At 42.9% G+C, this 16538-nt stretch overlaps 1 protein-coding gene across 2 annotated transcripts in view; it reads left to right on the top strand.

Annotated features, from left to right (window-relative positions):
• Positions 1 to 16538, top strand: part of LOC115267628 (neuropeptide CCHamide-2 receptor-like) — a 204338-nt gene that overhangs the window by 164554 nt on the left and 23246 nt on the right. For both annotated transcript variants that reach the window (XM_062855480.1, XM_062855481.1), the window contains exons 3-4: positions 9396 to 9615; positions 9735 to 9907. In XM_062855480.1, coding sequence (XP_062711464.1) covers positions 9396 to 9615; positions 9735 to 9907 — 393 coding nt within the window. The remainder of the gene's footprint in view (positions 1 to 9395; positions 9616 to 9734; positions 9908 to 16538) is intronic.

Raw genomic sequence — 16538 nt, forward strand, 5'->3', positions numbered from 1 at the left:
GAAAGTTTGTTCGTAAAATCCCCCAACTCTGTTGACTCTGTTGAAAAGTGGAATAATAGAGCTACTATTAACAGTTAAAAAAAGTTGGGTCGACCATATTGATTTTGGCCGCCATCTTGGACTTTTATACCAAAACTTTTTTTCACCATGTTGGCAACTACCGATTTTCAAAATTTTTGCATCAATTGAATGCTGAGGCACTCATACACAACATATCAAAAAATCGGCCGTTGACGCATGGGCAAAAAGTGTCAACTTCTCACTGTCAGCCCCCAAGTCATGCATTCTGCACGTCTGTATGAAACGCAGACACAGGTGGCGTATTGAAATTGACAACGAGTGCATCCCGGAGGTAAACATCGCCAGAATCCTCGGAGTTTGGATCAATCGACGCGGAGACTTCTCTGCTCACGGTGCAAAAACTGTAGACGCTCTGCAAAATGTATCCAGTACCTGAAGGCCATTGCAGGATAATCCAGAGATAATCGAAGAACTCTTTGGCGGATTGCCGATGTCATTTGTATGTCAAAAATCGTCTGCGGGATCGAGCTATTCGGCCTCGGACTATGCAAGGCATTCCAAACGACCTTCAACAAAATCGTAAGAATTACCTTCGGAGCTAACCAGTCATCTCCTGTCACCGGCCTTGTAGTTGAAGCAGGAGAACTACCTTTCAACCTTCGTATGTCCGACATAGCATCCAATGAGGTACAGATACAGGTAGTGCAGATAAACATTGCAAACCACTAGTTGTCTCTTGACGTCACTAATTGAGTTGCATTTGATCAGCGGTAGAACAAAAGAGACAACTAGTGGTTTGCAATGTTTATCTGCGCCATCTGTATCTGTACCTCATTGCCTAGCATTGCCAAGCTACGCCGTAAACCCAGTCGGCCATGGTATGACCACTCTAACATGGATAATATAGACATCAATAACCATTTGTGTCTAAAATCACCAGAAAACCTTAATTGGAAGCACCAAAAACCGGAAGTTTCCAATTTTCATTGGGAAATCGAAAGATTTTCCGTGGGTTTGGCGGCCTAGACTCTAGAAGGATGTTTTATGCGTACATATTTTGACATCATTCACCTATAATAATGATCAAATCACATTCAGGAATGATTTCATGAGTTGGGCCATCCTACCCAATTTTGACATTTTGGAGTGTGTTCCCCTACGCATCATTGACGACGGATAAGGTCCACAGCAGTTCGGCGCAAGATGAGGTTAAAAAGACAATCAATGAGCTGAGAAACAGACAAAAACTACTAGAAAGGACGAAGAAGAACTACCAGTTAGCTGGCTTACAAGGAATAACTTTTCTCAATTCGACGTACAAGATCATGTCAAGTATGCTGTTCAACAGATTGAGACCGCTAGAAGCGTCCTTCGTCGGTGAATACCAAGCTGGTTTTCATAAGGATCAATCAACAACAGATCAAATGTTTATTCTGTAACAAATCATAGATGAACTTCAGGAGTACACTTTTCACACGCATCAACTATTTATTGAACGATTTCGATGAGATATGGCAGATATTTAACCCTTCAGCGCGCGCGCTGTTGTAAAAAGTACAACACTACCAAAAAACCTCGCTTTTCGTATACAGCGCAAGCGCGGTGCAGTTTCGGTAACGCTTGATGGCGCGCGTCCTGGAAGGTTAACAGTAGAACATGGTGTTCCGACAAAACTGATAAGACTATTGTTTGTAAGGTACTCCGAGGCAAAGTGAAACGCGAAGTCATGAAATAGATTTCAATAAAATTTGGAAATTTATCCTTCGCTAAAAGATTGTTTAAATCAAAAACTATGTGTTATGAGAATCAAAATGTTTATCATCATTAAAACACATCATGTAAACCCGCTGTTTCATCTCACCCTACCCGTTTCAACTTGCCCCGGTGTACCTTATTGCTGGATGGATCGGATTCAAATGTACGCATAGCGGATTAGATTTTGACGTCTCTCGTAGCCTCAGTTCGCCTTTAGACGAGCTGGCCTGCACCGACAGCGTAACCATCATCACCACGCGGTTGCACATGTTACTAGGTTTTACGGGTGTTGCGTCTTTGCACAGACAAACACGAGAAAACCGTTCGTAGGTGGAAATCACAGGGAATTTAGCGGACTGTATCACTAAGCTACCCGGGACTTTCGAATCCGGAAATGAAAAAGCACTGGTGATTCACTTAACTAAACAAATTGACTATATTATACGAAAAATAACAGAGTTTGTCTGAACGCCGCGCGGTCCACTTGGAGAATGAGATTGAGCCGCTTCGAAGATGCTGGGTTTGCGCGCGAGTTTTTCATCGTCCCTTTCGTTCTTCCGTTCGTTGCTGCGTTGCGTTCGATTGCGTCAAGTTGGCTGCGGCGATGTGGCAGTCCGCTGAACGCAAACTTTTCGCACATCGAGGTAGGCATTGGTTTACGATGTCAAAAAAGTTCATTTCAAACTTTGTTCGGGCGAAGATCGGACATGCACCCCCGGCTGAATACCGAAGGTTTCAAGATACAGATGGAATTTGGTTTCCCTGAAGAGAAGATGTTTTCCTCCGGGTTGAAGACTCAAGCAACAAGGTAATCTGGAACATCGGATGAAGCACTGGGAATCTCGCTATCACGCTGCAGGTTCTCATTATCCTTGGTGGACAGCGGTGCAAGCTTCGAAATTGAGCGTTTGAAGATTCCGGTTGCAGACTTTACATCAGCGACTCGTACAAGAGAATCGCTTCCGGGGTAGGTCTTAACGATTTTACCATATTTCCAGCATTGCGGGGGCACGTTATCCTCGATGGTTAGTACCACCATTCCTGGAACAATATTCGGCGCCGTCTTCGTCCACTTTCCTCGGGCTTGTAAGGTGGATAGGTATTCCTTCGACCAGGACTGCCAGAACCGGTCTCGAAGCAGGTTGAGGTATTGCCACCTTGACAATCGGTTCTCCTTGTTGTCCAGATACGATGGCTTTGGAACTGGCTCGGTAACACGCCCCAACTGGAGATGAGCTGGTGTGATCGGCATAGGATCGTTTGGATCGGAGGACATCGCGTAGAGAGGACGTGAGTTGAGGATGGATTCTATATGACAAAGGACTGTGGCGAACTCCTCAAAAGTCAGGGTGGCATTCTGCAGCGTACGCTTGAGGTGAGTTTTCACACTTTTTACTGCAGCTTCCATCAAACCAGCGAAGTTCGGGGCCCTTGGTGGAATGAATCGCCATTCGATCTCACGTGGAAGCAGAAAATCGTTGATCCTGTTGTGCGTCACTTCATTCTGGAACTGCCTGTAGAGCTCGTGTAATTCATTGGAGGCACCACTAAAGTTGGTGGCGTTATCGGAGAGGATCATTTTGGCCAATCCACGACGACTCACGAAACGGTCAAGAGCTGCTAAGAACGCCTCGGTTGTCAGACTGGACACCAGCTCCAAGTGTACGTTCTTCGTCACAAGACATACAAAGACGGCTATGTATCCCTTGATAATCTTGGGGCGATATCGTCCTTCCTTTACCATTACAGGCCCTGCGTAATCCACTCCAGAATATTCGAACGCCATCGCCGGAGTCACTCGAAAATCAGGCAGGTTTCCCATCAGCTGGTGGATCTTTCGGGGCTGCGTTCGGTAGCATGGGATGCAGGAACGCGTAACCTTTCGGACGGTTGAGCGGCCATTTAGTATCCACAACTTCTGTCGGACGATAGCCAATAGACCGGCGGGTCCAACATGACGATTCTCTTCATGCAGCGTACGGATGATTCGTTCGGTGATTGGATGATGGTTCGGAAGTATCATTTGGTGTCGAGCGTCAAATGGAAGGGTTGAATTCTGCAATCGTCCCCCGACACGTAAGATACCATTTTCGACGATAGGGCAGAGTGGAGCAAGTCTCTTGGATGGCTCGCCGGAGAGTACACGTTGTATTTCGTCGGGAAACTCCATACGCTGAATAACCAGTACAATTCTTTCCAGTGACGCTTGCATTTCGGGAACGGTTAACTGCTGCGAACGTTGACGATCCTGAAGTTTCTTCGATCTGCAGTTTCGAATGAATCGGAGAACATACGCTACAACCCTTTGTAGCTTACGGAAAGAACTGTATGTGCTGAAGACTGGTAGGATTTCGATCGTCGCCAAGTTGACGACCGCTACTGTTCTCATCTCTGGCAGCTCTTCATCAGGGATATCTTCGAAGGTGGCAGGTTGGTGGTCAGACTGTAGCAGATCTCGGCATCCTTTCCACCACAGCTGGTTCCCGCTCAATGCCAATGGAAACAGGCCTCTTGAAACGATGTCGGCTGGATTATCCTCTGAGCGGACGTACTCCCAAGTGAAGTCCGCTGTAGTTTGGTTGATCTCGACGATTCGGTTTCGAACAAAAATTTGTAGTTGGCCAGGAGATTTTTTCATCCAGGATAGTACAATCTGGCTATCAGAATACAGAACTATTCGTCGAATCGGTACCTTCAACGATGGAATCACCTTCAAAACCAAACGAGAAAGAAGTAGTGCTGCACACAATTCTAATTTGGGAATGGTCATCTCAGAGAGCGGCGCTACTCGTGACTTGCTGCACAACAGTTGACAGTCAATGCTAGAATCGGTCTTGACCGACCGGAGGTAGAGGCCGCAAATCCATGGATCTCGAACCATGCGACGTTGACAGGGATCACACACCTCGGAATTTTGATTGAATCCAATCCATTCAGCGAATCGCGTAGATGGAGCCACTGTTTCCGCATATCGTCAGGGAGAGGTTCAGTCCATGCCAGCTTTCTCTCCCATGTGCTCTGCATCAAAATCTTGAACAACACAATCACTGGAGCTACGAAACCTATCGGATCAAACAGCTTGGATATCTGCGACAGGACAAACTGCTTCGTTATAGGTTTTGTGGTGTCTTCATCGAATATATCGGCAGAGAATCGGAACTCGTCGTTGAACGGATCCCACAGCATACCGAGAGTTTTCACAGCGTCGTTGGAATTATCGATCTTGACTAACTTCTCCCTTTCTTCCTCAGGTATGCCTTCCAAAACCGCTGCCGAGTTCGAACACCACTTCCTGATGTCAAATCCTCCCCTGGCGAGCAACTTCTGCAGGTCTTCTCTCAAATGGATGGCTTCGGCTTCGGTGTCTGCCCCGGTTAAGGCGTCATCGATGTAGAAGTCAGAACGAACCACCTCCGGTGCTTCAGGGAGATCGGATTGTTCGTCCTCAGCGAGCTGCACCAGCGACCTGGTAGCCAGAAATGGAGCCGATGCGGTGCCGTATGTGACGGTAGCCAGCTCCAGGACGCGTATCGAATCGGTCGGATTGTTACGCCAGAAGATGCGTTGGAATCGAGTATCGCAAGGATCAACTCTAATTTGACGGTACATTTTTGAGAGATCACCGCTGATTGCAATGCGGTGCATTCTGAAGCCCAGTAAGGGTGCCGTTATAGTTACGCGTGAGAGTGGGAGTGCGCGTGTGCGAAGCCGCAAATAAGAATATCAACGATAGCAAATTCACGAAAATCCTATGGACGCGCACTTTCACTCTCACTTTGAAGCGGCACTATGTCATCGCCGTAAGATGCCGAAACAGTCACGCTGGATGGTTGGGCCGACCTGGAGTACGTCATTCAATGAGGTACCCTTCGATGACCTGGCAGTAGCATCAAACACTACTCGGAGCTTTGTTGATGAACACGATGGCTTGAACACCGCATGGTGCGGCAAATAATAGCACTGCTGCCCAACTGGATCACACCTTTCGTCCACCTCCTGGCAATGCCCGAGAGCCTCGTACTCAGTGATGAATTTTACATACTCCTGCTTCAACTGGATATCGCCTTCCAATCGCTTTTCGAGCATGTAGAACCGCTTCAGTGCCAATGCTCTGTTGTTACCGAGATCAGCAAGGGATTCTCGAAACGGTAGCTTTACAACAAATAGACCAGACATGTCTCGGTGGTGAGTGGCCGCGAAATGGGCCTCAATCTGCTGTTCCTCTATTGTATGCGGTGAAGCTTCAGCGACCTCTTCGATCGCCCAGAATTTCTGTATCAATTCGTCCAACTCCTTGGTAGTAACGGCGTGGGAGAAAGCAATTGGATTGGGGCTGACATCAACTGGTCCGGAAACCACCCAGCCGAACACGGTTTCTTGCAGAAGAGGATGCTCGTCGTCGATTTTAAGTTGGCCAGATTTCAAGAGGGAGAAGAAAAACTGGTTGCCGATCAGGAGATCTACACTGCTTGGAACGAAGAACTCCGGGTCAGCCAACACCACGTCGGCTGGCAAACGCCACAGCTTAGTGTCGATCGATCTCGTTGGAATGGTGCCGCTCACATGGGGCATAACAAGACAAGGAATATTCAAGCTGAACTTACCGTAGTTGGACGTGACAGTCACAACCATCCCTTGAGTGGTGGCCCGACGGCCGGTAACACCGAAGACCTCAGTGTTGGTTGGCCACGTTTTCTTACCCAGCTTATTGACCATGGCCTGGGAAATCAGGCACACTTGGGACGCGCAATCCAGAAGAGCACGGCAAGAATGCGAACGACCTTGATCGTCCAGAAGGTTGACTCTCGCCGTTAGCAGCAAAACCTCTTTTACGGCGGGAAAGGCTTTGGTTTGGGAAACATGATTAACCAATGCGTTGGAGCCTGTCGTTGTTTCGGTTGGTATCGGAGCTGGAACACTGGTACTGTTCACGTTGGCTTGCGATGGATCTGCCGGTGTCGGCTGTTCCGAGGTCGCTGATGGTTCTTGCGGGTGAAGCATCGTGTGGTGTCTTGCGGAACACTTCGAGCAGGTTCTCTCGGACTGGCAGTTGCTGCATCGGTGGCCCTTCCTAAGACAATTGAAGCAAATATTTGCTTCGCGTGCCTTGGCGATGCGTTCAGCAACGGTCAGATTGCGGAACATCGTACACTTGAATTTGGGATGCGGACCGTTGCACAACTCGCAAATAATTTCGTTTTGTGATGTGACGGCGTTGGAAGAACGCGATATCGATTTTGGAAGGGCACCTACCTTGAAGCTGGTTGGAGGCTTCTCAGCTGCTGATGAACTCGCTGTTTCACACCTCTCGAGGACGAGGCATCGTTGTTTGAGGCATGCAATCGTGTCGTCATACTTGGGCAGTTCACCATGGGTCAGAGAGGATTCCCAATGTTCACGCGTTTCCTTGTCGAGCGCTGCTGTTAAGATGTTGACGACGAATAGTTCTGACACTCCCAGAAGCTCCTGTTTCATGAACTTCAAATTCTCGACATGACGGCTGCAATCGTCGACCAACTCTCGGAGCTCTTTCGATGACTTCTTCGTCATTTTCTTGAGGTTAAGCAACCCCCGGATGTGGTTGTCGATGATCAGTCGCTCGTTTTCATATCTGTCCATGAGGGTTTGCTAGGCTTGATTATAATTATTATCCTGGAGCGTCTGGGAATCGACTACTCCAGCAGCACTACCGACCAGGGATTTCTCTAAGTGGTAGAGTTTGATGGCATCGCAATCTGTCGAACGGCGCATGAGATCTTGAAACATTGTTTTAAATCGCGGCCAGTTCTCATACTTCCCATCAAATGTGGGAAGCGGTGCCCGAAACGCTTGCTGCTGCACGATCACCTGCGGCGGTTCGGCTCCCTGCAACTGCCGGCCGGCTGGAACAACGGCCTGCATGGGCCAAGGGGCCAACGCATCCTTCAATCGTTCGATCATGAGGCTGGTTTCGTTGTATAGCTCTTCGAACTCCTCGTACTTTTCTTCGTGCATTCCCCTTACTGCCGGTGCACATACACTAAGAATCTCGTCCTGCACTAGGTTGTACTCACTGTAATGCATGTCCAGGCTTTTGGCAAAAACTCGAATCAGAGGCAATGATGCCTGCTGTTGGTCATCTTCCATCTTCTTCAAACTATTTCGGATGCGGGTAACTTTTGCCCACACCAGGCCGCGCTTATGGACCAAGTTTTCTTCTTTGGCCATGATTGTTTCCGAATGTTCACTTTCTTCTATCACTGATTCTTCTTTCACTGTTTCTTTGTCTGCTTCCTCTTCTTCTTTTTTCACTGTTAGTTCACTGTACGGTTTTCGGGTGGGCAATTCTTCTTCTTCTTCTTCTTCTTCACCGTTGAACAGCTTGCGCCACATCACCCATCGGAGTAGGGCCAAGCGACAGAATCGCTACCCTGGAATGAGCTGTCCGGGAACACAGACACGCTCGGACACAACAGAATCGGTTGATTCTCTACTGTGCTATATGGAGTTTGGCGATGTTCGCAAAGCTGCTAATCACTAGAATCCTTTGCCGGTTCACCGGCGGAACACTTTTTCTTCAGGACTTGGTTCGGGTTATTTCGTGTCGTTTCGTGGCGCACCAGAAACGCACACAGCACTTCGAGGCTAAGTTTTCCGACGCGCTTTCGTGTCGTTTCGTGGCGCACCAGAAACGCACACAGCACTTCGAGGCTAAGTTTTCCGACGCGCTTGGTCGGTAGGGATCACTTTCACTTCACAACACGAAGATGATGGAACAGCTTTTCCATCTCTTCCGGACCGCGAAACGTCTCACGAGGCACTTTTTCACTCCCGGACTCGACTTTCCAACATGGCGTCTACCCGGTTCGACTGGACCAAAATGTTGCGTCTTTGCACAGACCAATACGAGAAAACCGTTCGTAGGTGGAAATCACAGGGAATTTAGCGGACTGTATCACTAAGCTACCCGGGACTTTCGAATCCGGAAATGAAAAAGCACTGGTGATTCACTTAACTAAACAAATTGACTATATTATACGAAAAATAACAGAGTTTGTCTGAACGCCGCGCGGTCCACTTGGAGAATGAGATTGAGCCGCTTCGAAGATGCTGGGTTTGCGCGCGAGTTTTTCATCGTCCCTTTCGTTCTTCCGTTCGTTGCTGCGTTGCGTTCGATTGCGTCAAGTTGGCTGCGGCGATGTGGCAATCCGCTGAACGCAAACTTTTCGCACATCGAGGTAGGCATTGGTTTACGATGTCAAAAAAGTTCATTTCAAACTTTGTTCGGGCGAAGATCGGACAACGGGTGATGTCAATATCATCGAAATAGATCGTCGACGTCGAGTCGTGGAATACTGTAAATGAAGAAAGTCATGTTTTTTTTAAACTATGTACCGTAACTGAGACTTTACACACAAAAACTTCTCCATTGAATTAAATAAAAGCTAATGGTTTACTTTGCTGATTTCGTCTGATGTACTAAAAATCACCAATACCAACTTAATGAAAACGAATGGCCACTAATTGAGCTTAACAAATCTCATTTTCTGAACAAAGTTCTCCTTCACATTGAAATATCCAACGACAGATAATACCTTCTGTCCTAAAAAAACTTTCCTATTCTCCTCACTTTTTTACAGCTACATCTTCTCGCTAGCCCTGGCAGACCTGCTGGTAATCTTCGTGTGCGTTCCACTGGCATCGATAATCTACACCCTGGAATCGTGGCCCTGGGGTGTCACTCTGTGTCGCGTGACCGAATTCTTCCGCGAAATCAGCATCGGCGTGTCGGTGTTCACCCTGACGGCGCTGGCAGCCGATCGATACTGTGCCATTGTTAACCCACTGCGGAAGCTGCAGGTACGTACCGAAGTGCACGGCTCAACTACGAGAGTAGGGAGGGATTAAAAAATTTTCCACCTCCTTATCCCGGAGGATTTTCGCAATTTGAACTCTTTTTTTTTACTCATTTCTTGCAGACTCGTCCGGTCACGGTTATTGTGGCGGTGCTCATCTGGTTGTTGGCGATTGCTTTTGCCATTCCCTCGGCGGCCATCTCGGACGTGGTGGTGGTGAAAATCGAGTCCAACAAAACCATCGAATATTGCTCACCGTTCGGGCAGCCCAGTGATAATGCCGCTGCTTACACCAAGTAGGTATTGGGGTGGTCCGGAAACTGGTAATTAGTGTTCGGAAAATCATAATGTTTGTAAAAAGACATGTATTACAGAGATAACTATTACTTATGATGATCGAAAAAATCACTTCATTTCACAGGAACTTGTGTACATTTTGTAGAGAATAAAAAGATAATAATAATAATGGGTCACGCATGTTTCTGTATATTAACCCTCTAATACTCAACCCCGCCTTTCGACGGGGTATAGTTTGAGCATTTTTGTAGATTTTGTTTTGTGGATAACCTATTTTTCTATATTTTTGGCTGATACTTAGGACTGTTCTGTATAAAATGATTTTAGGTGTCTTTCAAAGCGTATTTACATTTTCAAAAAATCATTGAAAATTTGATGTTTTTGTCACCTTTTAGAAGTCATTGATTATTTTGTATTGAATCGCTACAAATAACATATTTTAAATTTCTCTCAAATCATTCTATCGTACTAGAATAGTTCAAGGGAATCGAATATACTCTAAAATGATTTTCCTTAAAATTACACGGAAAATAAAAATTTCCATGAAAATAAATAAATATATTTCAACAATTACCATAAAATCTCAAAATGTTTTCGTCTCAAAAAATCCGTATCCTTAATAGACTTCCAGGAAAAATATAAAAGTGTGGGGATGTTTAAAAATAAAAATTAGAAAAATCAAAAACTGAAATTCACAAAATCTAGAACTAAGAAGAATCATCTTCCAAAACATATTTGAATCGATTTTAGATGGAGAAGGATGATACCTATTCAGATTAAAATCAAAAATCAGAAGGTAAAAATAAAAAAAAAACGATTTTTGGAAAACGAAAAACATTTTCTACCAGAAAAAAAGCTGGAGATATCTTGATCCTTCCTCTAAATGTGAATGAAAACCGATTTTGAAATTAGGCTGATACAAATTTAATTTTGACTTTTTGTCTCCCCTTTTGACTTTTTGGCCAAAATGGCATTTTGAGGGGGCAGATAAAACAATATTTATCAAAATATCGAGTCTTGCTAAAAGTTCTTTAACAAATCCGATGAGTTTTTAATATTTTTCAGATTAAATGCTTTATTATTTTCATGCCCCCCTCGACCAGCCAAAGAGTGGTGGAACAAAAAAAAAAGAAATAAATATTTGTAACGGCCTTATTGCTTCGTTATTTAATAAAAAATAAAAAAAAAAACAAAAAATGAGAAAATGCATCCACTTTCGCCATAGGCGAATATTTGATTTTAAATAATATTATCCATGTATTATGGTATATTGAACATGCCTCCAACAAATTGGGTCATTTGAAATTATATGTATAGTTGTAAAATATAAAAAAAAGAATTGAAACGTTTTTGAAGATCTTCAAAACAAACTTGATAACTTCTTTATTTTTGGGTCCATATAAAGGCGTAATTTCATGAGTTGTTTCTGGACAACTCTCTTACCCAAATTTATGATTTAAAATCAATTTAAAATGTTTTGGAAGATGATACTTTTAATTCGTGATTTTGTGAATTTTGGGTTTCAGTTTTCTTCAGAAATTATGTTGGACTTCCAGAAAGTATTCCTGGAAAATATTCCTGGGATTTCAAGCAAATCCTTTAGGAGTTCTTTCGGAGATTGCTTAAGGAATTTTATCCGAAATTGATAAGAACTTCTGTCAGTATACCTCTTAAAACTTCTCTTATCCGGGATACGTCTCCAGGCAGGATCTCCTTCCGAAATTTTTTCAGCATTTACTTTTGGGATTGCTTCAAGAATTCCATCCGGAATTCCTACGCTAATTCCACTGGATACTGCTTCCGTGATTTCTCCAGGAACTACTTCCAGAAATTTTTTAGGAACTCCATCTGGAATTCCTCCGGGAATCCCTTTAGGGATCTTTTGGGAACTTCTTCTGGGCTTCTGTCAGAAATTTGTTCTGGAACTCTCTCGAAGATTCCCCCGGGATGGCTTTGGTAATTCTTTTCTAGAAGAAGTAATCCTGGAAGAACCCCTGAAATTAATTTCTCGAGGTATCTAAGAAAGAATCTTAGGAACAGTCCCGGGAATGCTTCCTGGAGAAATCCTGGCAAATGCTTTTGAAGGAATCTCAGAGGGGACCTTTTAAGGAATATCAGAAAAAAATCCTGGAAAACCCCAAGAGGGAACTTCTGACGGAATCTAAAATAAACCCCCCGGAAGAATCTCATCCAGAACTTCATGGCAATCCCAGAAGAAACACCTGGAACAACATTGTGGAGAAACCGCGAAGCATATTGTGGAGACATTCCGGATAGAATTCTTGTGGAATCTCTGAAGGACCTCCTGGAGCGGATACTTCCAAGAAATCCTTCGCGGCTTATTCCAGGACTTCTACAGAAATTTCTTCTGGGATTCCCAGGAAGTGGTTGATGTGATTCTTCCAGGCATTTATTAAGAATTCCATCAGGAGTTCCCTTTGGGAGTTTTCCTGGTTTTTCTTCGGAGATTCTTAAAAAGTATCCGTCTGGGAATCTTGCCAGGCCTCCTAGAGGAAGTTCTCCCGGGATTCTTTCATAGATTCTTTCTAGGATTTCTGTAGAAATACATTTTGGGACTACTTAAGGAGTTCCTAGATTTCTTTAAAATTTCTTCCGAAATTTCTCTACAAATTAATCTGGAGATTCCTACAGGAATTCTTTCCAGGATTACTCTGCAACTTTTCCTGAGATTTCCCCAGAATTTTTTTTTCCGTAGTTTTTCCACAAATTTATTATTGGATCCCTCTGGGATTTCCTTCTGCGATTTCTCAGAGAGCGCCATCTAAGATTCCTTTTTTGGGTTCCTGCAGAAATTCCCTCTGGGACCTTTCTGAGATTCCTCAAAGGTTCCATCTGAGATTCCTTCAGAAACTTCATCCAGGATTCCTTCAAAGATTCCTTCTGGGATTTCTTCTGAGATTTCTCAATGAGTTCCGTGAATCTTCCAGGAATATCATCCGAGATTCTCCCAGTAGTTTATTTTGGAATGTTTTTAGAAGTTTTGATGCGCTTCCAGAAAGTATTCCTGGAAATTCCAGCAATTTCACCCGAGATTTGGCAATTGCTTCAGGAATTCTTTCCGAGATTCCTTCAGAAACTTCTTGCAAAATTCCGTCAGGGACTCCTTCCATGCGAGATTCCTCCAGTAGTTCCAGAGATTTCTTCGGGAATTCTTTCTGATATCTTTCTACAAATCTCCGGGATTACTCCAGTAACTTCTCCCGAAATTCTTTCAGGAACTACTTCTGGATTCCTCGCAGAGATCCTGCCAAAAATGTTCTAAAGTTCTTCCAGAGATTTATCTTACTGGTTTTGGGATAGTTTTCCAACAGTTTCTCTCGGGATGTTTGCAGAAGTTTTTTTGTGGGATTTCTTCCAGAGAGTTTTCTAATATGTTTCTTGGGTTGACTAGCAGGCTTTCACCCGTAGTTCTTCCAGGGATTTCTCTTAGAGTTTCCCAGAGATCCTCCTTACTTCCACTTTTTTCCGAGATGTTCCAGTTTGTCTCGGATTTTCTTTCGAAGTTCCTCTCGAGATTTCTCCAATAAGTCTTTGTGGAGTTTTTCGTAAAATTTTACAGGGATTCCTTACTTTTCGGGAATTTCTTACAAAAAATCTCGTAAGTTATCCCAGGAGACATTCTGAGAAAACTCGTTGAAAAATCCTGCAAGATCTCCGGTACCAACTACTAACGAAATTTCGAAAAGAGCACCAAGAATTTCGGGACTATTTCTGATAGGGACTCCGTGAAGATCTCTGGGAACAATCCCGAGTGGTTTCAAAAGGAATACTAAGACAAATGATCTGAAAAAAATATGGAAAGAGTCTTGTGAGAAATCCTGGAGGGATTTCAAAAGATATTACCAAAGAAATTCCAGGAAGAAACCCTGGCGGAATTTCTGGAAAACATCATTGTAGCCGATTTTTTAGATCGATACACTAACACGACTTAATCGGAAACATTTTTGTTCATACCAACAATTTTTTTCTGGAGGGGGGCCCAGTGGGGGCCTGACTTGAGATCACTAATAAGCGGCATGGGCGCCCGATATGTGAATATGCAAATCGTCATCGCAATTTTTGGAATCGTAATGACTGTTTCAGATGTTCATAATCTCATAAGCTATATAAGCATAAACTATTTGTTCAGGAATTTTCCATAGCCTGATCTACAGTGTTGTTTTCGAGATTTACTTCAGCAATTTCTCCACATTTGTGTAAGGATTTCTCCAAATATTCCTTCCAAAATTTCGCAAGAGATTGCAGGAATAATTCCATCTGAAATTATTCGAAGAATTTCTACAGGAATATCTTACTGTAAGAAAAACGGCGAAAGAAGGAGAAGAAGTTGAAAAAGGCATGATATTCGAATTTAGTTGATCGGCATCTATTTTTTCCAAACATTCCCAGGCCCAAAATCAGTTTAAGGTCAAACTTTATTTCTACACTTACGATTTTTAATACGAAATGCTTAGGTAAAATGCGGTATTGAGAGATTCAGCGTTTTTTCGCAAACCTTTTTCTCAAAAATTTTATGCAAATTCCCTTTGGTACTAATTTTTTGCAGTAAATCCACAATATTTTGATCACTCCATATGAAGAAAACAAATGAAAAAGATAAAATTAAAAAAAAAAACATTTTTTTATATATTATTAGTTTTTCGGCCATATTGAAAATACACCCTTTTCATTACTTGATCAAGATGCTTCAAAATCTTCATTAACAATATATTTTGGACGAATCACCTACAGCCAACTAAGAAATCCTCGAAAATGTGATTACAATATTTTTGTCTGCCCGCGTGTATGGGAATCCCCCATAGTGCAGGGGTTCCTCCAGATATTTCTTCAGGAATGCCTCTACGCAGAGCCGTAGCGTGCGGTTGGCCAGGTTGGCCCCCGCCAAGGGCGACAGCCTCAGAGGGGCGCTAAAAAAGCCTAAGGCTAGAAGGAAACAAAATGATGCTATTGTTTTCTTGACTGTTATCAAGATTTCACCATTTTCAGTATCTATGATTGCTCATTTGTTTTTTTTTAGTGTTTTCATATTCTCAAAAAAATCAGGATTCTCTAGTTTATTTTGAACATTTACCATGTTCTTTTTTGAGAAACTACTTTAGGTTTTTATTTAGCAAATGCTTTCAAGTTCTGTTTCAATATCACTAGTTTACAGCAATTTTGAACTCGGTAAGCTGATGATCATTTTTGGTGTAGAATCATGCCCTGAGTTCGAAAACGCGAAGAAAAAAAAATTACAGTAGAGCGGAATTTTTTTCGACTTTCCATACAAGGTTGATGATTTGAAATCGATTTTTGTTCTATTTTTAAGCAAAGTCGCTCATTTAATTCATCTCATTCTCCGTAATCAATGCTCCGATTGAGCTGAATTTTTTATTGTATCTTGCCTACATATACTATGTCAAATAAACGTTGAGAAAAAAATTTTAAATTGTTTTTTTCTTATTGAAAAAAAAAAATACATTTCTGTGAATATTTTTGGAAATTTTGCTAAAATTTAGGGAGATCGTCCCTTAAACTCGCCAATATCTTGAATTTCATCAATCTGACGCAAAACCTGCATTCGGAGGATCGAAAGGAAATATATTCAGCTTTCAATTTGTGGAAAAAGTTTAAAAATTGGTTAAAAAAAACTAGGGGTGGGTAATGTCTGAGACATAACCGCATTGTTGACGTAGGACAAAGGCTGGAATGAGGTTCCGACTTTTATATATTGAAATGGGCCCTTTAATTTGAAGTCTTAAATCAGCAGATTTTTCGTGTCATTGTTGTCCGACCTTCGTAAATAAATGCATAACGAATTTATCACATAACGTCGGTTTCCTGCAATAGGGGCACAACTCAAAATATGTCATTTTTGAGATTTTGATGGCAAATGATGAAAAACTATGTAAAATTTCATCTCACAAAGACCCGTTCCAAAATTCGATGAGAAACGCGAGATTTGGGCATTTTCACCAATTTTCCGCAGTAAGGGCACAACTCAAAATCAGTCAATTTTTTCAATAGTCGTTGAAAAATAGTTGTCAAAAATTCATGAAACAGATAGTCCTTCAGCCCCTTTCAATGATACAACAATCAAAATTTGTTTACTTTTGTCAAATGATGAGAGAAATTAGTGAATTTGCAGGAGGTGCTTCATGATTGCCAATTTTCAAACGCTTATTCTGAAAATTCACATTTTTTGAGTTGTGCCCCTATTGCAGGAAACCGACGATAAAAGGCCTACACAATGTATGCTGGCAAAATTCAAATCGGCGGAGTGATGTGTTGATTAAAGTTGTTACCTATGTGATCCATTTCACTGAACGCATTCATAAGATGTTAATTAGTTAAACCTTCCGTAACTCGCGCGGTTGGCCATCACTTGAGGGTTGAGTATTATTTTATTTTGAAGATAAATGTTCAACCGTTGTTTGAAAGAATTTTCGTCGAAAGGAAAGAATGATTATAATATTGAAAGGCGTTAAGCCATAGCTTCCCAAACATCATATTGCGATCGCAACAATCATTAAAATAACTAAAATTGCCGCTATGAAATGAACAGATGGAGCCACCGTAGCCATGTGTATTTGACACAACTCAATTGCTAGATTCAACAATACGTTGTAT

This window comes from Aedes albopictus, chromosome 3 (genome assembly GCF_035046485.1).
Source record: "Aedes albopictus strain Foshan chromosome 3, AalbF5, whole genome shotgun sequence".
In the NCBI taxonomy this organism is placed as follows: domain Eukaryota; kingdom Metazoa; phylum Arthropoda; class Insecta; order Diptera; family Culicidae; genus Aedes; species Aedes albopictus.